The sequence below is a fragment of the Setaria viridis genome, chromosome 1 (assembly GCF_005286985.2).
Source record: "Setaria viridis chromosome 1, Setaria_viridis_v4.0, whole genome shotgun sequence".
NCBI classification, from domain to species: Eukaryota; Viridiplantae; Streptophyta; class Magnoliopsida; order Poales; family Poaceae; genus Setaria; species Setaria viridis.
In genome coordinates, this window is record NC_048263.2 from 29,470,207 (window position 1) to 29,492,542 (window position 22,336).

The window sequence follows — 22,336 nt, forward strand, 5'->3', positions numbered from 1 at the left end:
AAATTGTAGTTATGGCCGGATGACCGGAAATAGTTTCGATCCATTGCCTCTGCCTAGTAGTGTTCCAGTGCCCATGTGCTTTTGCGACGATCATTGCAAGGTAGCTAAGTCCGATGAAGAGGACATGTATAGCAAAGATATTGGATGTGTTCCAATTTTGCGTTTGAGCCTACACTTCGTCAGCGCCGCATTAACAACATGGTGAGGAATTGACGTTGTGCAATAATTATTTTGTGTCATATGACATCTTGCATGATTTTTTTGTTTTGTAACAGTTGCATTTGTTGCAGACCCCCTCCACCGCTCTGTGATTTTGAGCAGTGGATCGATACTGAGATCAAGCCTGAAGACAAAGGGAAGATGCAGGAAATGTTGCGGTGGGAGGCAGAGAAGAAGGAGATGATGGAGAAGAGACGCAGAGAGAAGGCTGCAGAAAAGGACCACAAAGAAGAGGAGGAAAGGAGGCGTGTTGCTACGTACAGGGAGGAGATGGAGAAGAAACTTGAGCATGCACGCCGAGCGAAAGTAGCGATGGAGGAGAATCCCGATGCCCTGAGGAAGGAAAAGTGGCCACGTTGCACTCAGTAGTCTCCATTACTTGCTAGTTCTATGGTTTATTCATGAACAATATTGTCTACTGTTGGACTTTTCATTGTGTTGTCATGCAATGCACTTTAAGTATAGGCATGCTTAGGTCATGTACTACAATGCGTAGACATATTGTAGTACCTAGACTAGTTTATTGTTTAGTTGTTAGCAGTAGAGGGGTGAAGAAACTGTGTAACGACGCTCTGCATATGAATGCAAGACATTGTAAGATCTCTTTCGTATCATTGCAAATGCCTGCAACCACCTCTTTAATACAGGGAGGTTCTTGAATACCCTACCCTTCTCAATTACCATGCTAGGGCTGGCCTCAGGAGCTTCTAGGAGCTCATCATCACGTCCTTCTGCACACGCCTGATCAGAATGAGCAAGATCGCTGAACTCGTGTACTCTTGGATCACGACGGTCGGGAAAGATATGCCTCAGCATCTCAACATCACTCTCTGTCAGCTCTCCAACAGGGCGATCATCATCAGAATCAAGAGCCATTCCCATCTCATATGCCTCCGAATCATTCATAATTTCAATACTATTGGAGCCAAGGAATCCATCTCCACAGTGCACTTGCGCAGCAAAAGGGGGGCACATCCATATTGTCAGGAATGTCTCCTGCAACATAAGTACAAATATGAGGAAAGAATGAAAAAAATGGACGTAAGGAAGGGGGTAAGCTCCCAATAACCATGCGGATAATATATTTATTCGGATGATTATGTGTCAAAGAGATCTCATGAGGAGAATCTGCCACAATATTATGAGTCTGACAAGCATCTCCAACTAGCTCATTGGAGGTAGATTGAGCATCAGGAACCGTAGGTGCAACCTCCACATCTTTAAGGATGGGAGGGTCGAAGTGTGACTGCTGACTCATTGGTGGGGAAAACCGACGAGGGATGGGATCAACTAACATCCGATGAACAACCACATCCAAACTTTGGAACTGGCACTTCATAGCCAATCTCACATAGTTCTCCCACTGGTCTGCACACCTAGTTGGGATCATCTTCCTTAGGATGTTGGGAGGGAACCTAGGTGAAGTACACCCTCCACTGCGATGCCATCTCTATGGCAATGTAGCTCCTCCCGAGCCCTTGCAACCAACCCACTAAATGAAGGCTTCTCATTTAATAACACAGGCACGCTTTGCATCTCAACAAACTCAACATATCCATAACGATCTCTTTCCATGGTACCTCCACGATATATGCTCACTAGTTGTCCGTCTAGTTCATACACAAAAGGACGCACAATTCCTTTAATCCAATATAAATGAAGCATACTAAGTACAAGATCTCTAGCATGTAATAACTAACTAAATAGATACTATGATACTATCAATTCACTGATAACTACTAAGTACTACTAACTAAACTATGTCAAGTTACTATCCAACTAACTATGTATATTTAACTAACTATTTTACTAACTATATAACTTATGTAACTAACTATATATCTAACTACGTAAAGTATCCATCAATCAACCTATCAATCTAAATATTTTTCTACTGATCTAAATCATTACCTAAGTATCCATCTGTCTAACGAAGAAGAAAATTACCTTACAGACGGTGCAGGGGACGGGGAGGCGTGGAGGCGGCGCCCGATGCCCAGGCCGGCGGGGGCGAGGCGCGGTGCGGCGGGCTGGCGGGGAGCGGCGCGGCGTAGAAAGAGCGCCGAGTGAAAGTTCATATACGAAACCACACTGGGACCCTCGGCGCCAAGACGTGGCGCCAAAATCTATGGCACCAAGCTGGCTGCCACGTCAGCGCCCATGCCGCTAACATGGCCTCGACCTAAGGTCAAATCAGTTAGCACCGAGATTTGTAAGCTCGGCGCTACCAACAATGGCGCCGAGCTAAGGGTCCAGATTTTGAAAGCATACCTCCAGAAGCATATTTGTGAGAAACTTTAAAAAAAAGGCAAAAAAATAAAAAATTCGGCATCGCCGCTCATTGCACATCCGACGGCAGCATCCGTGAAACGACTAGCGCTTTCCATATGTGGTCTCACATCTCACCCCATGCTAGTTTGAAAATTCTGTTGCATCTTTTTTTTTGAAAATTCTGTTGCATCTTGATCTTTTAGAGAACTTGTATGGCTGTTTTGCCCATTGGATAGGAGCTATCATATTCATCGTCTAGATACATCTAGTGCACTATACTCCAGAGTCTACATTATTTCTTCTTTAATAGAGTTACGAAGTGAAGAGGACATCACAACTGAATTTACCTAAATCTTCACTAATTAGGTACTTACTATCGTACGGTCTCATGTTGTGCTATTTTTTTTTATGTTGCATAGCTAAGCATGGAGTTGAATTATCATGTAAACTGGGATTTTGTGCTTTATTTTTCGCTAACTCTGGATGTGTGATCGGTATAACCGGTTTACGCCCTTTAGTTTTTGGCCCTAGTCTTGGCCCGAAGCTGCTCCCCTCGAGGCATGCCACCAACGAAACCAACATAACAAAGCAAGGTGACGCGATAATTGAGCCCTGGACTCGGCGCAAGTTCCTTCGATTTACCAATCGACGCCGCTCCATCCAAGTCCATCCCAATCCCACCTACGTAGCAGCTAAATTTAGCCAGTGCTGGTGGATTCAAACGGAAGCCTCGTCACGAAGATCCAGCAAATCTCCGAGTAACGAAACCTGGCAGAAATTTCACGACGACAATGCTCCTTGTCATCTTGACGTCATCACCGTGCGTTAGAAGCTCTGTTAAAATCTCAACCATCCGATCTGATAGGGAAGACGGTCATCATTCAATTGATGCATAGAATTTCATGCAACATCCATCAGCACCTCTAATCAGCAGGCGGCGTGATTCTAGCAGCGGCGCTTGAATCGGAGCGATGGATGCGAATCCACGGCGGGCAGCGAGATGACGGCGATAGATCGGGCCGCCGGACTCCGCCAAGGGGAGAACCAGGGACCGGCTGTGCCAGAGAGCTTGCCTGCCGGTGGCCGGTGGAAAGCGGGGGTTTGAGCCCGGCGGAGAGTTGGGTCTTTCGAGGGGAGTGTGTGGGCCTGAGCCGGCTAGCGAGGGGAGGCTGGGCCTCGGCCTTTTAGGAGAGATTTCCAATAGTTAAGGTAGGTTTGGTTGGGCGGTGGTTTTTGAAAAAATTGCTACAAGCTGTGGCCCGTAGAAAATCAGCTGTGAGAAAGCAGCTATGAGAAAAATAGAAGGTCGTTTGGTTAGAGCAACTGTGACTTTTGAATAAACTGTCAAGTGGATCCTACATGTCATCCACAGTCCATCCCACCCCACTCTTTTCCTCTCTCACTGACGAGCGGGTCAGCACTTTGTTCTTCCGGTGGCAGGGACGGAGCATGGTAAGGTTCACCCGGGCGATGCATGCCCAAGCCAGGGACGACATGGCGACGCACGGCTCGCCGTGGTCGATTGCTTTGCTTTGTTCGAGGATGTGCTGCTTCAGGGACCGGATCTCGTGGGCGCGGAGCAGGAAGGTTCCTCTGCTCTGCTTCGTTATCTCTGGTTTGGATGACGTTGACCTGAGCTGTTCGATTAAATCAATTGTTCAGAGCAGACAAAATGGTGTTCAAGAATTGCTTGACGTGATTCATCAAGAGAATGAAATTACCAGGGGCAGCGCCGGCACGACCTTGCTCAGTACGGAGCGGGCAATCTCGGCGGACTTCGGGTGCCAGATGCCCGCCCAGTCAAACGTCGGCTGCACGAAGCCAGGCGCGGCGAGGGAGCCGTGGCCCTCCCGCGACGCCCCCGTCCGTGGGCCTCGTGACCTGCACGGCGAGAACCGGGGTGGGCGGCGAGGGGTTGGGGCGGGTGGCCGTGGGCGAGAGGAGCCGGGGGCGGGAGGCGGTGGGCCTATGCAGGAGAAGAAAGAACCGGGGAGGAAACAACAAACCGGTATGTTCATAATCGGTGACAGTTGGGTAATTTTTTTGCTCCAAAAGTAACTGAAGGGGAAGGTACTTTTGATTTTGTACCAGAGTAAAAGCAGATTTTGGTCTAAAGCACCTATAACTTTTAGATCCTTTTGGTTGGTTTTGACTTTTGTAAAAGTAAAAACAGGTTAAAAAATCCAACAAAAACACCCTAAGTAAGTAAATTGGGGACTGCTCCTGCTAAAAAAATACTCCGTAGCTAGAATTATGGACATCTAGCCACTGACCACAACAATCCTAGCATCTAGAATCCCAGCTACAATCCTGAGATCCACAGTTCCACAAGGTCTGGATTATCTAGAATCTCAGATTCTAAAATCTCTATCTATAATCCAAAATCCTTATAATCAAAATCCAATCCAAACGTGGCATGATTATTCTCCAGCTTACAGAAAATCAAAAACTACATGCAAGAGCTCCCTTAGGTAAAAATCCTGACATGGCCCTGCGTGGGAATTCATGCGCACTAGAAATTAGTCCTAGGAATTTATGTACACTAGAAATTGAAGAATTGGTTGGCAAAGGGGACAATCTAGCGCAAAGACCCGTAGCCCCATGCCTGGACAAAACAAAATCCAAAATCACCGATGGAATTCGGCTCCGGAGCATCACCAGTACTTTAACCAAATTCGATATATTATGGCCATGGATACTACGGTAAAAGAATATTTTAGGATCACCATGGGACCACAAATAATCTCAAATAAGCTATAAGCTATTCTTGCGTAGATTATTTCAGATTATTTATGGTCCCAAGATGATTTTTTACCCTACTACCTTGAACCATAATCCAATTTATATAATTTATGAGGCAAACAAACAGGGTCATATATCCTTACCTTCCAAACAGACTCTTCTAAAAAAGTGCATAGCCTGACGCTACCGCTTCCTCCCCGTAGGAGTAAAGTTATGTGTGTATTAATAAAACTGAGTGTACTGCATGTATACGAGCCTCTACGTTATTTCGCGAAAATAAAGTGCACAGCCCGGGATAGTGTTTTCTTTTTTCCTTTTTCACACACACGCTATGCATTTTGCACTCAGTGTGACAGTATTTTTTTGTTTTCACAATTCCTCCGCAGTATCCACCTTTCATGAAACAACACTAAAGGTGCCGCTCTCTAATAACATGTCAGCAAACAAGAGAACTACGCAGCCTGTGCAGTGAGCCAAAATCAATAGACCAGCAATGTCCTTCAGTCCCAGTCTAACGTGTCAACAACTCCCGCAGGCAGGTCCGGTGTGGACGTGTGATCGTCGTGAATCGTGATTCAACATTTTCATGGTTCTACCCGCTCGATCGGTCGCTCCAACTTGTCACCAACCTTCCCCCGTTCTCTTGTTTTCTTTTCACCGCGCGCAGATGCGAGGATCGGATGGCAAATCATCCTGCTGGTTGTTCCCTGTACGCCATGGCCACGTGTGGGGAGTGCATGTGTGTGTTCTCCTTGGAGATGCAGAGGAGAACCAGACAGCTTCAGAAAAAGAGGATGCAGAAAACAAACGGGGAGAAAAACGATGAGCTCTCTCGCCCGTAGGCAGAGCATTCCGTGGGAGACGCCATCCTAGGTTGAAGAAGCTTGTCCATACTGATTTTTGCTACTTCCCTGCGTGGATGGTGATCGATGGCCAGAAATTGCCAAGAGGCCACATGCTCTTCCTCAGATTTTGCAGGTACCTACCATTCCAGATGATGATCCAGATCGCGATGACTGTGTTGGAAACCCGCGTCCTCTGGTCTTTGCTCTTCCAAGCTAGCATACAAACTCTCTCGGCCATTTCTGGAATGGGACTCAGGGCGCCTGCTACTGAAAAGAATCAGAGTACCAAAAAGAAGAACTAACACGTCAACAACTTTCGTAGGCAATTAAACCCCGGTGTGGTCGCCGTGATTCTACATTCTTGTGGTTCTTCTACTTGTCACCAACCTTCTCTCCTCCGTTTTCTTTTCACCGCGCGCAGATGCGAAGTAGGAGCGCATCCCTGGCCCCTGATCTCATTAACTCATCACGCTTCCGGACGTAGCAATCAGAAATTTTCTCTGCACGGATCGGACACCATGAGGCCGGGATCTCGCCGTGCCGCTCTGTGCCTCCTGCTCGTCCTCCTCCTCGCCTGGCACCGCGAGCGCGCGGCGGCCCTGACGCTGTCGACGTCGTCGCGGTGGATCGTGGACCAGGCGGGGCATCGGGTGAAGCTTGCCTGCGTGAACTGGCCGTCGCACCTGGAGCCCGTGGTGACCGAGGGGCTCGGGAGGCAACCCGTGGGCGCGATCGCCGGGATGGTCGTGTCCCTGGGGTTCAACTGCGTCCGGCTCACGTACCCCATCGCGCTGGCGACCAACGCATCGCTGTCGTCGCTCACCGTGCGGCAGTCCCTCCTGGCGCACGGCCTCGCCGAGACGGCCGGCGGCGTCGAGGTCAACAATCCCGGCTTCCTCGACCTCACGCTCATGGAGTCGCTCAAGGCAAAGCCCTAGTCATTTCCTGATAGGATCTACGACAGCTAGCGCTGTTCATTTTGATGATCTTGATCGCGACGCAATGCAACGCAGGCTGTGGTGAACGCCCTGGGGGAGAAGGACGTGATGGTGATCCTGGACAACCACGTGAGCAAGCCGGGGTGGTGCTGCGGCGACGACGACGGCAACGGGTTCTTCGGCGACAGGGACTTCGACCCCGACGTCTGGGTCGACGGGCTGGCCAGCATGGCCACCATCTTCGCCGACGTGCCCAGCGTCATCGGCATGAGCCTGCGGAACGAGCTCCGTGGCCCGAGGCAGAACACCGAGGACTGGTACACGTACATGCAGAGGGGCGCGGAGGCGGTGCACGCGGCGAACCCCCGGGCGCTGGTGATCATGGGCGGCCTGAGCTACGACTACGACCTGTCCTTCCTGGCGGCGAGGCCGGTGGGCGTGAGCTTCGCGGCGGAGGGCAAGCTGGTGTTCGAGGTGCACTGGTACAGCTTCTCGGACGCGCGCGCGTGGGAGGCCGGGAACGCCAACGAGGTCTGCGCCCGCGCCGCGCGCGACTTCGAGCGCCGCGGCGGGTTCCTCCTCGCCCGGGGCCTCCCGCTCTTCCTCAGCGAGTTCGGCGCCGACCTCCGCGGCGGCGACCTCAGGGGCAACCGCTACTTCCCGTGCGCCGCCGCCGTGGCCGCCGAGCACGACCTCGACTGGGCCTACTGGGCGCTGCAGGGCAGCTACGCGCTGCGGCAGGGCGTCGCCGGGATGGACGAGGTGTACGGCGTCCTCGACTGGTCCTGGACCAAGCCACGCAACGAGACCGTGCTCTCCAGGATCCAGGCGCTGCAGCGGCCAATCCAAGGTCAGCCCTCAGTTGTTGCGTCACAATATCAGTGCTCCCGACCTCCAGTGGCATCCTGTGCTGTGTCATTTTGATCGTTGGCGCGCGTGCAGGGCCTGGGTACGGCGAGGCGCTGCCGTACACCGTGCTGTTCCACCCGCTCACGGGGCTCTGCGCCGCCGCCTCCGCGGCGGCGGGGACGCTGGAGCTGCGCCCGTGCAACGAGACGGACGCGTGGGCGTACGCGACGCCGTCGTCGACGCTGGTCCGGAGGGACGCCGCGGCCGCCGGGGGGCTCCTCCCGTGCCTGCGGGCCGAGGGTCGCGGCCTGCCCGCGCGGCTCGGCACCAAGGCCTGCGGCGACGCGCTGTCGACGTGGCGCATCGCGTCGGACTCGGGGATGCACGTCGCCGTCGACGCCGCGCCGGAGCTGGGAGGCGGCACGCTGTGCCTGGACGTGGGCGCGGACGGCAGGAGCATCGTGACAAACCCGTGCGCGTGCCTGCGCGGGGACGGGACGTGCGACCCGGAGCGCCAGTGGTTCAAGCTGGTCACGAGCACGAGGCGCGTCGCGCGCACGCCGCCGCCCTCGCTCGCCTGAATGTGAATGGGACCCGACGGCTAGCTAGCTACCGTAGGTGCATAGGTCGGGTCTGATTTGGCTATTTCCTTTTCGGTAACGCTAAGACTCTGACGTTCGAAATCTTAAAAACAATCGGACGTCTCGATGTATATTTTAATAGTTAAACTATTATTTTCGCATGTTTCATAAATATCGCATGAAACATAGTGTTCATGTTGTGGTGAGAATTTTCTATCCTAAGGTAGTCAATTTTTTCGTATATTTTTTATTATTGCAACTATAGATTTTCGATGTTGCAAATATTTTGATTCAATGTTGCAATGGAATGTCCGATGGGAAAATTCCTATCGGATGTCCGGGCACAAGCAGTGCCATTTCCTTTTTCTCGCTGATCGCGTTGGCTGCGAGGCCGTACGAATGAACACGCTTGGCATACGGCGATCACTACTTGGAAAAATTATTATAAAATGGAGGCTAATATAAAACGCACGCAGGTTTTCATGTGTCGCTTTAGCTCTTCAAAGATTCATTTATTCACATAGAGGTCGGATCAGTGGTGGTTGTGGGACTGTTATCTTCTTAATGAAGTGTTACATGATAGTGTTATAGAACAACCACGTTGTCGAAAAGAATAAGTGGGGACTAACAACGGCTTAGGCTATTCCCATGCTCTCTAGAGGTTGCACGTCGTATGATCAGATAAGCATATACAACCCATTCACTGCGCCTTTATAATGACGTTATTGTTTCATAGGAATGACAAGCCGGATAATTATTGCATGAAATTATGTCCAAAAACAAGCCTGTGGTTTTTAAAAGTTGGTTTTCATCTCCGTAAAAATACTATGTATATCTCCTATTTAATTTTTGTGTCTATGCTCTTCTTTATAATAACGTTATTGTTTCATAGGAATGACGAGCTCAACTTCTGTGCAGAGTATGGCCGATGAAAGTGCTAGCAGTGACGTTAACGCAGAAACGATCGAGCCCCGCGGCACTCAGCTGAACAGCGCGCGCGGCCTCGGAGCCCGATTTGGCGACCGGTGAAGTTGAACACTGGATGGGCGTGCTGGTACCCGGGATCCGTGCAGATCGAAGTAGCAATCCGGGGTCATGCTGATCCGTACGCTATTCCACAGCGATATGCCGATATCGCAGTAGCGCTTGGCGAACCACCACGTCCACAAACCCCATCCCCATGCATCCGCGCACACGCATGAGTTCATGACAGACACATGATGCGACGAAGTAGACGTGAAAACTTCCAACAAAAACCTAGGTCTTGTTTAGTTGCTAAAGTTGGGAGGTATCAAATTACTGTTACAGCACTATAGCACACTGTAGCGTTTCGTTTGTATTTGTGAATTATTGTCCAAACATTGACTAATTAGGCTCAAAAGATTCGTCTCGCAAAGTACAACAAAACTGTGCAATTAGTTTTTAATTTCATCTACATTTAGTACTCCATGCATGTACCGTAAGTTTGATGTGATGAGGAATCTTCTTTTTGCATAGTACCAAAGTTGGAAGTTGGGAGTGAACTAAATAAGGATCTACTTAGAAATGATGAAGATGGATTTGTGAAGCGATGCCCAACCGTAGAGCATCCATAAATGCACTTTTATGGCGAAAGCTGAGATGCAGACTCGTTTAATTTCATGGAGCTTCATAAAAGGTAACAAATTTTATGAGCACGTGCACTTGAAGACAAATTCTAGAACTCTCTGTCTCTATCGCCGCAGATGCACAGGAAAATTGTCATTTTTGTTTGATTCTTTTTCTTGATTGTTTTTGCATCTCCACTTGTGTGCGGCGAAGTGCGTATATGGATGATATATGGATATGCACCGTTTCAAAAGTTTGAATACTTTTAAGTATGTTTTTTTTCTTTTCTTTTGGGGGTTCACGTGGGGAGAATTTGGTTTGCACCAATCATTCACTAAAAAGGTAAATATTTGCACAGAATCAATTTAGAATCAATTGGTCCTCTAGACTTATCGCGCACACTTTTTATATAGAATAAAATAAAAGAACTTATCACACACATACATCTGTTCATTGGGAAACGCAGTTGTGTGATTTTCATCAGAACTGCGCAAACATGACACAACACACAGTCACACACACACACACACACACACACACACACACACACACACACACACACCACGTGTGTGTATACATACGTACTGTATATATGACACTAGACGTATATGCTTTATCGACTCACATGACCTTATTCACCTCAATCTGCACGTACGTCTTCATGAACCCCTCTAGACTGGGTGGCTTGCTTATTCTTCCGTTCTTCCACAGCTTCGTGCTTCGCCAGCTGGACATCCCCATGTCAATCCACTTCCCCTGTTCGACACGAAACCGATCCATCCATGAGGTTGGTAAGCATGTATCGGCTACGTACGAAAAATATACTAGTTTTGGATGCACGAGCAGTCCCGCTCAATTACGGCTTTAGGCAGCCGGCGTTTAATGGAGCACCCACCTGCGGCCGGCACGGCGTGCCCCGGCTCGTGGCGCTGCTCCCTGCGGGCGAAGCGCACCATGAGGCCGTGCTTCATGTAGAGCGTGGTGTTGAGCTTGGGCTTGACAGCCTCCTGCCCCGGCAGCACCTCCACCCGGAACCTCGCCAGCACGGCCGCCGCCACCGCCTTCATCTGCGTGTAGGCGAAGCGCTTCCCGACGCAGAGCCTGGGCCCGGCGTTGAACACCACGTACTTGTAGGGGCTCTCGGCGCCGCCGGCGAAGGCGCCGCGCTTGTCGAGCCACCGCTCCGGCCGGAACTCCAGGCAGTCGGGGCCCCACAGGACCTTGTCCCGCCCCATGGCGTATGTGAAGTAGATCACCCGCTGCGCCGCGCGCACCGCCGTGCCGTCCGGGAGCACGTCGTCCTCCAGGGCCTCCTTGAAGTCGGCGGGGACGGGAGGGTACAGCCGCATGGACTCCGTCAGGGCCGCGTGGAGGTAGTCCATGCTTTTGCCGCTCTTGTCGTCGGCGTCGGCGGCGCGGACGACGTCGGCGAGGACGCGGGACTCCACGTCCGGGTGGGACGCGAGGAGCCAGAAGAACCAGGCCAGCGCGACGGAGCTGGTGTCGCGGCCGGCAAGGATGAAGCTGATGCAGAAGTCGCGCAGGAACTCGTCGGAGTAGCCCCCGGGGAGGTCGGCCGGCGGCGACGACATGAGCCGGGAGAGGAGGTCGCAGCGGCCGGCCAGGGTCCCCGTCTTGCGGAGCTCGGCGCGGCGCTCGGCGACGGTCCGCTCGGCGAACTCACGGACCGCGCGCGTGGCCTCCACGAGCGCGCGCTCGCTGCCCACCCCGAGGAGGCGCTTGGCCTTCCACACGAAGGGCGGGGTGACGAACCGGGCCAGAGACAGCTCGGTGGCGCGCTCGAACGCGCTCGCGAACGGCACGTCGGGGAGGCCCTCGGCGAGGCAGCCGGCGTCGATCCCGAACGCGGCGGCGCAGATGTTGTCGAACGTGAACCGGAGCAGCAAGTCCTGCATGTCCACGGCCTCCCCGCGCTCGGCGATCCGGTCCAGCAGCGGGAGCATCTTGCCTCGCACCAGGCCGCCGATGGTGCCCGCCGAGAACTCGAGGAACCGCGCCGAGTGCATCTCGGTGCTGGCGGCCCTGCGCTGCGCGCTCCAGGCCTCGCCATCGGCGTTGAAGATGCCCTCGCCGAGGAGCTCCACGAACCGCTCCCGGTAGTAGGGCCCCTTGGGGTAGTTTGCGAAGTTGGTCTTGAGGACGTGCTCGACGTTGGCGGGCACGGAGGTGATGACACCCGAGGAGCCCCCGCCCCACGTCCCGCGGTAATGGAACGTGCCACCGGTGCGGGCCAGCGCCGCCGCGCCCCAGTCGTAGATGTTGTCGAAGTGCGCGACGAGGGCCGGGATGACGCCGACCACCGGCCACATCATGGGCGCGCCCGGCTTGGTGGACAGGCGGTTCCTGACCGCGCTGAAGACGAACAGCACCGCCGCTGTCACGGCAAGGTCCGACACCCGCACGTACTCCCGGAGGAACCGCAGCGCCATGGCCACGAGCTCGCTCGCCATTTCGCTCGCTCTGCCAAGCTGCTGATCAGTGTAGATCGTCTCGACGTGCCAAGATGAGCTAGTTGCTTTGGACGATGCAGGCCGTGAGCTCACCCCGGTATTTATACACGCGAGCGCTCGTGCTCGGGCGGTAGTGTGTGGGCCTGGGGTGGTGCACTGGCTGTCTGGCTCTCGGTAGTTGGTAACTTGGTGTATACTAGCGTGTACGTGTGCAGGGGGTGGAGATCGACGGGTATCCGAATGGGACCCGAGCGGGTGGTGACAGTGCGTGGTACGTAGCCGGGTAGGGGTGCGCGCGCGGCGGCCGCCGGTGCGGTGCGGTGCGGCGGCGCCGGCAGCAGGCGCGCGGTCTATTCGAGCGGTTAGGGAACTGGGACGGAGCCGGAAGGGATGAACTGCCGCATTGATGGTCTGGATCGGATACCGCCCCTTGGAACGCGAAATCCCCAAGCGCCCATGCGGCACACTGGGGGGCTAGCTTATCCCTGCCGTGTACTATCCATGCCCTCATGGAGTCATGGCATGGGTTTGGGTTACGGCCGGCCTCTGTTTGGTACGGTGATAGAGCCTCCATTCTATGCTTCAGTCAGGAGCAGTAGCGAGAGAGTGACCACGGAGGGTGGCACAATGAAACGGCCATGCATCGCCCTCGCGTGTCACCTTGGGCCATGCATGTGCACTACCACTCCCTGTATCCTTAAATGTAATGGTTTCCCTACGAATTCAAGGACTTGAAATGGCTTAATCCACACGAATAGACAAGATTTAATACTCTGTCAGCAGTCATGTCTTTGGTTACCTGAATAAGCAAGAATTAATTGGTCATCTACTACTAGAGTAGGTGCTTGATTGGGTGGTTATATATCTTACACGCACTACTCCTTGTATTTGCGCAACGAGGGCGTGGAAGCTAGCTTACGAGTGTCATACATTTTGTTGTTTTCCTCTCTTCCGACGTTGCTGAGCGTCGCGATTTTGTTGTCTATACCGACGTCGCTGCCAATCCGTTACGTGTAAATCTTGTACTTGTAGCGCACCAGCGCTCGCAGACAGATACCAACGACGTGAGTTTTGGTCCACCACTATTAGAGGACTCACCTTCCGTTCTTTTTTTTCCCGATTTAAAATTAGCCCGTGACTAAATGTGGCGCGTCACGGTAGACTGAATTGGGGGAGCTTTAGGGTGTGTTTGGATGGAGGGACGGGATGGGACGGGATAGGGTCATCCCTTTTTTGAGGTGTTTGGTTGGGAGTTACAGGGGATGGAACCATCCCAGATACGGAATATTCCATGTAGATCCGGGATGAAATGGTCCGTAAAAATTGGCCGGACCGATCCATCCTTGTTCCGCGCCCGCGTCCCGCCCGCGTCACGTGCCCCTCACGCGCGTACTCCCCATCACTGCTCGTGCCAGCGCCTCACCCCCTCACCTCCCCATCGCACCGCTTCACCTGCGCCTCATCCCATTTTTTCTTTGCGACTCTCCCGTTCCTCCTTGGCGGTGCCACGGCATGCACCAGGTGCTCGGCGGAGCCCCTCCGCTCGCCGATCGAGAGTGCGCCGGCCCAGTGCAGATCCGGTTGCCTGTCTACCATCGCTCCTCCTCGTCCATCCTCTCCGTCTTGGTGCAGATCCGTCCCCGCCGCCAGTCTTCCCCACCGCCGGCTTGTTCCTCAACGCCGGCATCTTCCTCGACGTCTGCTGCTTCCCACTGTCGAAGGATCCCAAGGTACGAAACCCTAGCCATGGCTTCTACATAATTAGTGGCATGTATTCCCCGGAAAACAATGGACTCGCATATATGACATAGTGCCATGTATGTTTATGTTTGATTGTTGTATTGTAGATGGAACAGAGGATCAAGGTTTTGATTTGTGCTACTGCAACCCATATGTTTTTGTCAATGATGACAATAGTGATTCAATCTAGGAAAAGGAAGAGGGATGTGAGGAGAGAATGCATTGGTTATGGGCCAATTGAATTGAGGGATAGGATTAGAATGGAATACCTAAATGCAAAAATATGGAAGGACGATACAACTTGTGTAAAAATGCTTAGACTCAATAGAGCTCGTTTCTTTTGATTTTGCAAGGTTTTTAGAGATCGTGACCTGCTGAGAGACACCATTCATTTGTGTGTTGAGCAGCAGGTAGCCATGTTTCTAAATACAGTGGCACACAACTTTAGGAATAGGCTAGTTACTACTAATTTTGATAGATCCGGTGAAATAGTGAGCCGATATTTCAACATAGTTCTTCATGCCATTGGAGAACTACGAGAAAAACTAATTAGGCCACCTTTATTGGAGACTCAAAAAAAATTGCAGGGAACCCAAGGTGGGATCCTTATTTCAAGGTGTGAGGAACAACCATATCTCAATTTAATTAATTAGTTACCTATATCATTCCTAATATTTTGTTTGGATGTATTCAACACTAATAGGATTGTATTGGAGCTATTGATGGCACACATGTAAGAGCAAGTGTTTCTAAGGAAATGGAACCTTTCGTGGTAGAAAGTCCTATCCAACTCAAAATGTTATGGCAGCAGTAGATTTTGATCTTCGGTTCACTTTTGTCTTGGCTGGTTGGGAGGGGACAACACATGATGCTCTAGTTTTGAGAGATGCTTTAGAACGTGAGAATGGCCTTCGTATTCCACAAGGTAATAGACTAATTTTGTAGCTGAATTTCTCCATAGCACTATGTTGATTGTAGATATGTGACCCATTTGTGGTTCATATGCTAGGCAAATACTACCTAGTTGATGCTGGATATGGAGCCAAACCTGGATTCATGCCTCCTTTTCGTGCTGTCTGGTATCATTTGAATGAACGGGGAAGTAATCTAGTGCAAAATGAGAAGGAGTTGTTCAACCTTAGGCACTCCAGGCTTCGTATCACGGTAGAGCGGGCATTTGGGTCACTAAAGAGGAGGTTCAAAATACTTGATGATGCCAAACCATTTTTTCCTTTTCCTACTCAAGTAGATATTGTTGTAGCTTGCTGCATTATCCACAACTGGATTATACAAGATGGAAGCGATGAGCTAATCATACAAGAATCAGATTGGCCAGTTCAAAACCACTCCACATCGTCATCTGGCCAAGCAAATGAACATGCTGCCATGGTTGGTTTTAAGCAGCAAATTGCTGATCACATGTGGGCAGATCGTCAGAACCATAATGGAAACTAATTTATATTCATATGTATGGACAATTTTAAGTTTGTACCTTGTTTGTATTCATATGTATGGACAATTTTAAGTTTGTACCTTATTTGTATTCATATGTATGGACAATTTTAAGTTTGTACCTTGTTTGGATTATGTATGGACAATTTTGCCAGGAAATGGAGGCTGAGGGAAAAGGGGAGCATTCTGATGGGAATGGAATTGCTTCCTAGACATCAAACATGTCCACTTTCATGCTTTCTTACCTATCCAATTTGATAGTCAGTGGTACTAGGACATCAGGAAATTTCAAGAAAGTGCACTTTAATATGTGTGCTCGTGCTCTGAATGAACAATTCAAGACCAATCTTAGTGGAGAACAGATTAAAAATCATTTGAAGACATGGCAGCGCAAGTACAAAAATATACTTAGGCTTCAAAATTTGAGTGCTGCTTTGTGGGATGAAGACAATAATATAATTTCTCTTGACCAGGAGCACTATAATGGGTATATTAAGGTAAAATCTGCTGCTGAGTACTTAAACATATGTATAATTCAGAGTAGTACTCTACTGCTCTTATATATGTACTATTAATACATTTGTTTTTTCTTGTAGGATCACAAATCTAATGATGAGTACTTAAACAAACCTTTGGTGCACTACAATGAAATGTCTATAATCTTCAGTAACACCATGGCTACAGGAAAATAAAAGAGCTCAACTGATCCTCTTGGTAATGAAGATGGTGAAACTGAAGAGAAGGAGGACACTCCTGATGAAAATGGGGCATCATCATATGCTAGTAAGCCCAAGAGAGCGATGACAATTATTGACATTGAAGATGACAGTACTCTGGTTGGTGTACTCAAGTATGTTGGTGCGAAGCTCTCCAATGCTATAGAGAAGGTTGCTGCTCCTGCACCCCCTCCTCCACCCCCTCCATCAGATGAGTTGCCTGAAGATCTGTTTAATGTCCTGACAAGCCTTCCAGGCTTTGAGAAGGCACACATATCATACTATTATGCATATCTGGTTGCTAATCCTCACATTGCTAAGGCCTTGTACAAGCTACCTTTCAATCACAAGTTGAACTGGGTTGCCTTCTTCATCGCCGACAAGTTTCCTGGGTGTTAAAGAATCACAAGTTGAACTATTGGCTGCGACCTTTCTTTTGCTTGTACCACTAACAGTGCACTGTGGTTTTCAGTTTGCTTTAATTTTGTTAGCTTTGTGGGTTGTAACCCTCTTAAACATGGTACTGTGTGATTGGATTGTGCTCACCATTTTCTGACAGCACCAGTAATACTACCTGACGTAGTGCTAAAGATGGCGTGAGATAATACTACTGGTATGCTTATTTCAGTTACTGGAATGTATTCATATGAAGTTCTGGTGTTCTAGCATGAACTTCTGGCGTGAAATGGTCATGGCGTGAGATGTAGTGCTAGCGTGAACTTCTGATGTGATTACTACCTGATGGCGTGTGATGATACTACCTGATGCTCAGTTATTGCGTTAGATGCAAGCAAGCAACAATGGACAAAACATGGGAGGTAACCTTACCAACTAAACACAATGAGTGATTACATCCAGCCATCCATCCCAATTACTCCAACCAAACATGGGACGGGACCATTCGGGTTGGACTCATCCCTCCAATCAAACACGAAACAGGGATCGTCCCGTCCCTCCAACCAAACATGAGTTGGGATGAGATGGGACAAGCTCATCCGGGATGACCATGTCCCGTCCATCCATCCAAACACACCCTTAGTCCCGGTTGTAAATACCAACCGGGACTAAAGCCCTCCCTTTAGTCCTGGTTGTAACGGCTAGATTTTTTTTTACCACCGACGGTCCCGCCTTTTGTCCCGGTTGGAAGCTCCAACTAGGACAAAAGCCTCACCCTTGTGTCCTGGTTGGAGTTACCAACCGGGACAAAACGTTTACTCTGGTTGGTAATTTCAACCGGGAGTAAACTCCCAACTGGGATAAAAGTGCTTTGTTTTTGTCCCAGTTGGAATTTTCAATTGGGACAAAAACTCCTACCCTATAAAATCGCAAGACAGAGGTCTCTTCTTCCTCCTTCAGCTTCAGCCACTCCACTCCACAAGACAAAGAGCTTCATCCTTCTCTCCATGGTGCCGAAGCAAGCATAGGGAAGGTGCTGCCCGATTTTTTTCCTCATTTCCATGGGGATTTCACTCATCCAAATTATTGTGAAGGTTAGCTACTTCATCCTCCTTTCATTTATTGTTGTTATGCTTTATTTTATGCTTTAGAGAGGGAGAAAAATGAGTTGGTTAGGAAGAGGGAGAATGGAGAGGATGTGTGTATGCAAGCAGTGCTAAGGTATGAATTTTTGTATATAGAGATGGCTTCTGCTGCTGGAGGTAGTGGCGATGGTGGGGGCGATCATCGTTCCTCTCGCAGCAAGGGGAAAACCATAGTTGGCCCTCATGATGAGCCAAAGAAAATGAGCACGTGGGAGAAAGCTTTGCTTCGTTATTTGCAAAGATATCATGAAGATGCTATTGCAGTGGGTCAGAAATCTTCTTTTGGTGGTCGTTATGCTCCACTGCCAGTCCCGGGTGTTTCACGTCCACTTAATATTACTGTTGTAGGAGGCACAAATAAACCACAGGATGAGGCTGGGTCAGCGAAACCTTCGTCTTTGCCGCCCAAGGATGCTTAAAGTCCTCCTAGATAGTACTCAGTGGATGGTTTGTCGTAGTGTATCATGTTGTTTGGATTTAAAATTTAAATATGTGTATTTCTATCTACATCTAAACTTTCAGCATCATTTGCACTACAAAGTTTGACATGCTTTCAATCGTAAATAGCATCTAGATAAGTCGTAAAGCGTATCAAATAACCATCAATAGGCACATAAAGATGAATTTTGATGCGAAACGGAAATGAGACACTTATTCGCAACAAGAGAACCTAATATTTGTAATTATTGAAGGATGAAGAAACAATATATTACATGCATGCTAAAATTCATATTAAAATTAGCTGTGTACAACAAAAATCCAGTAAAAACATATATAAAATCTATTTTGAAAATATACTTGCTAATTTAATATATTTTTCATGTTCGAAATATGTAAAGTTCTTATTTTTTCCATCCTAAAATCCAGTAAAAACATATATAAAATCTATTTTGAAAAAATAGGCGGGAGACAAAAAATGAAAAATTACCCTTTTGTCCTGGATGCAAATTGCAACTGGGGCAAAATGCCCCCCCTTTAGTCGCGGTTGCAATTTGCAACTGGGAAAAAAGGGTAATTTTCACCTCCCGCGCGAACGAACTCTTTTGTCCCGGCTGTAAATTGTAATCGGGACTAAAGGGGTGGTCTTTTGTCCCGGAAGCAATTTACAACCGGGATAAAAGGAACCTTTAGTCCCGGTTGCAATTTGCAACAGGATGGGGGGGGGGGATAAAAGTAACAGTCGTTTTATCCCTCCTCCACCCTTCAACACTTAGTGGAATTTTCATCACTCTCCAAGATTTGTCGTGCCCGTTCGCCTCCGTCGCCACCCGTCCGCCTCCGTCGCTGGCCGCTGTGCTCCTCGTCGTCGGCCGCCATCGCCTACGCCCAGACTGCCGCCTCCTTCGTTGCCCCGGCTCGCCGCCTCCTCCTCCATCACACCCCTTGTCGCCGCCTTCCTCCGTGCCGCCTCCTCCTCGTCGCCGCCTCCAACATCCACGCTGCCTCCGTCCCCACCGCCGGCGGCCTCCTCGTCATCCGCATTACCACTCCACCGCCCCGACCGCCGTCGCTTGCCGCCCTGGCTGCCGCCCGCTATCCCGGCCCCTGCCGCCCGCCGCCCCTTCGCGACCCCCGGCCTTCTCCACATGTACGGCGGGGCCCTTGCTTACGCAAGCCCCCGACTTGCTGACGCAAGGGTCCTTTTTTATTTTTTTAGTTAGAAAATTAGTATGATTAGTAGAAAATCAGTAGAAAATTACTATTATTAGTTGAAAATAAATTACTATGATCAGTAGAAAATCAATATAATTTAGTTCAGATGCTTAGTATAATTTTGTATAACTTTTAGAAATTACTATGTTTTATTATAAATGATTCAAAAATTAGTAGAACTTGTAGGAATGCTTAAGACTTATTTAGTATAAGTTCTTAGTATAATTTTGTATACATTTAGTATAATTTTTAGTACATTACTATGTTTTAGTGCAAATGCTTCAAAAATTAGTAGAAATTTGGTAGAAATTTTTACAAATTAGTAGAAATTTGTAGAAACACTTCAAATTTGGTAGAATTTAGTAGGAATTAGTAGAAAAACTTGTATAAACACTTCAAATTTGATAGAAATTCTTAGAATTTAGTAGAAATTTGTAGAAACACTTCATGTAGGATTCATTCAAGACATTTCATGTAAGCTTCATTTAAGACTTTCATGTAACTTTCTTGTAAGTTTTCATGTAAGTTTCATTAAGGACATTTCATGTAAGTTTCATTCAAGACATTCATGTAAATTTCTTGTAAGTTTTATTTCGTGTATGGTTTCATGTGTACGTTTCAATCAGTTTGTTTTTTTTCATGGTTGTTCTAGGATTCCATGTATATAGCTTAACATACATGTAATTATGATTTCATGTGTGTTTAAAGTAGTTGAGATGGCAGACGACGAGACCGCAAGCTATCTAATGGAGCAGATTATTGCTGGTGGTAGTGGTTACGACCTTCTCGTAACGTACACCGATGAAGAGGGTTCCCAAGCGGACATGTTCCTCAACATGTCCGGCGATGGTAATGAAGAGCCCGAGTCCTAGCAAAACCTTGCCGTGACGGAAAGTTCCGGTGAGGTATATATCATTTCCATTATTTTACCCCATTTATAATGTCTTATTCGTTAGTAATATAACGAAACTTGAACTGTTAGCCCTCTGGATCGACGAACTGTTAGGAGCCCCGAGGTCGTAAAAAGGTGATGGATGGAAGGCTTATCATCATGGAAATCACAAAAGAGGGCAAGCCGGTTGCTCCCGAAAATGTGGCAAAAAAAAAAGTACCCATCAACATCCTTATGGTGCGAGCGATGACGACGACACCCCCCTGATCACCGTCGTCGGGACTAAGAGCAAGGAACTTGCAACACGAATTAAGAAGTCGCGACCACCGCCTCCCAAGCCATGACAGAGAAAGAAGAAAACAAAGAAGCTTAAATTGACTCCCGAGGAATGCTAGGCCCAAACCAAAGAAGAATGCAGGGAGTGGTTCAAGAAAATGGCCGAAGAAAGAAAAGCAAAGGTGATGGATCAACCGCTAATAGATCGAAAATAATTAATTTTTTTTATAAAGATGTCAGAAGAAGCCAAGAAGACGCTGCCACCACTATCAAACTACGACCGGGCGTTAGTCAAGGCTGATGAGAGGCAAAAAAGGAAAGAAAAGTCATGTTCAAGGGGTACTGTCCCCCACCTCAGCCATCTACCAGAAAAAGAGGCTCAAAAGATAGCAGCAATGCCCTTCGATCAACAAGAACCCGTACTGAAATTCATCCAAGAAATAGGAATGTCCCTTTCTGAATGTCTAGGGCAAGTTGAGCTACTAGCTGCACAGCCAGTTGTACCCAAATGAACCTTTGAGCTAGGCAAGTCTCTGGTAAGGCCTGAGTTGGTACGGAAGCTATCGACAAAGATGTACGAATTCCATGAATGGTACATGAAGCAGTCTGCCGACGACAGGGAAATGTTCAGCCTTAAGGTAAAACTGATAGATTTTTTCCGCGAAGGCGAGAAAGTCCTGTGGCTGGAATTCAAGGATATGTACAAAGTGTACCATCAGGATGCCCTTGTCATCTCTCTCATCAGCACCTGGGCTCTGTAAGTATCCGTTTATCTATACGTAAATTTTGGCTCATATCCTTAATTTTTGTGCGTGCGTCGCCCTACTAATTTCGTCTTCCATTTTATGTAGGATGCTAATTCAGACGTGCCGACAAGAAGCGTACTTCCATGTTGGCTTCATGGATCCATCCCTAGTTAACTAAAACAAGATACGGGATCAGCCAGAGAAAACGTTGGTGGAAGTATACAATTTCCTGGACAAACAATATTACAAGAGTTAGGTACTACTTCCGTACAATTTCAAGTAAGTATGTGTATACTGTCTATTTTCATTTTCTTTTTTCTTACCTGATTAATTTTAGTTAGCTCTAATATGAACATTTATGTACGCAGTTTCCACTAGATCCTCCTAATAATTTAGCCTAATAGAAGTCACGTCACTGTCTTCGATTCATTGAGGAAACCACCGAAAGAATACCAAGACATTCAAGACATGCTAGATTTGTAATAAGTCTGGACCTTTATCGTTATGCAAAAGTTTGTTTCCTAAATTTTCACCTAACACTGTATCATTCATTATTTTAATCCGCAGCGCATGGAGACAATTCATCAGGAAACACAAAGATTCATTCAAAGAAAAACTTACATGGAACACAGACTTCCCAGTACGTACGAAGTTTGCACATTTTGTACATTCTATAGCACGAATATTTCATAACTTGTTTTTTCCCCACTAAAGTGTTTAAGATAGGAACCCGGAAATAATCTATGTGGCTACTATGCCTGTGAGCACATGCACAGTTTAGTTTCGTGGGACCTAAGGGATTAAAGATGACGCTGCA

The 22,336-nt window shown here is 48.6% G+C and overlaps 2 protein-coding genes and 2 pseudogenes across 2 annotated transcripts; 3 read left to right on the top strand and 1 right to left on the bottom strand.

Annotated features, from left to right (window-relative positions):
- Positions 1-5,989: 5,989 nt before the first annotated feature.
- On the top strand, positions 5,990-8,654 carry LOC117834869 (glycosyl hydrolase 5 family protein). The gene is made up of 3 exons (XM_034714342.2): positions 5,990-7,003; positions 7,091-7,865; positions 7,958-8,654. The coding sequence occupies exons 1-3, from the start codon at positions 6,596-6,598 to the stop codon at positions 8,443-8,445; spliced, it is 1,671 nt and encodes a 556-aa protein (XP_034570233.1). The 5' UTR covers positions 5,990-6,595; the 3' UTR covers positions 8,446-8,654.
- A 1,742-nt stretch (positions 8,655-10,396) lies between these two features.
- LOC117841774 (cytochrome P450 86B1) lies at positions 10,397-12,590 on the bottom strand. The gene is made up of 2 exons (XM_034722241.2): positions 10,928-12,590; positions 10,397-10,788 (listed from the first exon to the last, which is right to left on the bottom strand). The coding sequence occupies exons 1-2, from the start codon at positions 12,501-12,503 to the stop codon at positions 10,775-10,777; spliced, it is 1,590 nt and encodes a 529-aa protein (XP_034578132.1). The 5' UTR covers positions 12,504-12,590; the 3' UTR covers positions 10,397-10,774.
- Positions 12,591-14,350: 1,760 nt separating this feature from the next.
- On the top strand, positions 14,351-15,698 carry LOC140221455 (protein ALP1-like; annotated as a pseudogene).
- A 155-nt stretch (positions 15,699-15,853) lies between these two features.
- LOC140221667 (uncharacterized) lies at positions 15,854-16,810 on the top strand (annotated as a pseudogene).
- Positions 16,811-22,336: the final 5,526 nt, after the last annotated feature.

What these genes read in the sequence shown, in the direction of transcription:
- LOC117834869 (XM_034714342.2), top strand. Translation starts at nt 6,596, where the DNA reads ATGAGGCCGGGATCTCGCCGTGCCGCTCTGTGCCTCCTGCTCGTCCTC. An exon ending in CGCTCATGGAGTCGCTCAAG is followed by an intron (nt 7,004 to 7,090) that starts GCAAAGCCCTAG and finishes AATGCAACGCAG; the next exon opens with GCTGTGGTGAACGCCCTGGG. An exon ending in GCTGCAGCGGCCAATCCAAG is followed by an intron (nt 7,866 to 7,957) that starts GTCAGCCCTCAG and finishes GCGCGCGTGCAG; the next exon opens with GGCCTGGGTACGGCGAGGCG.
- LOC117841774 (XM_034722241.2), bottom strand. Translation starts at nt 12,503, where the DNA reads ATGGCGAGCGAGCTCGTGGCCATGGCGCTGCGGTTCCTCCGGGAGTAC.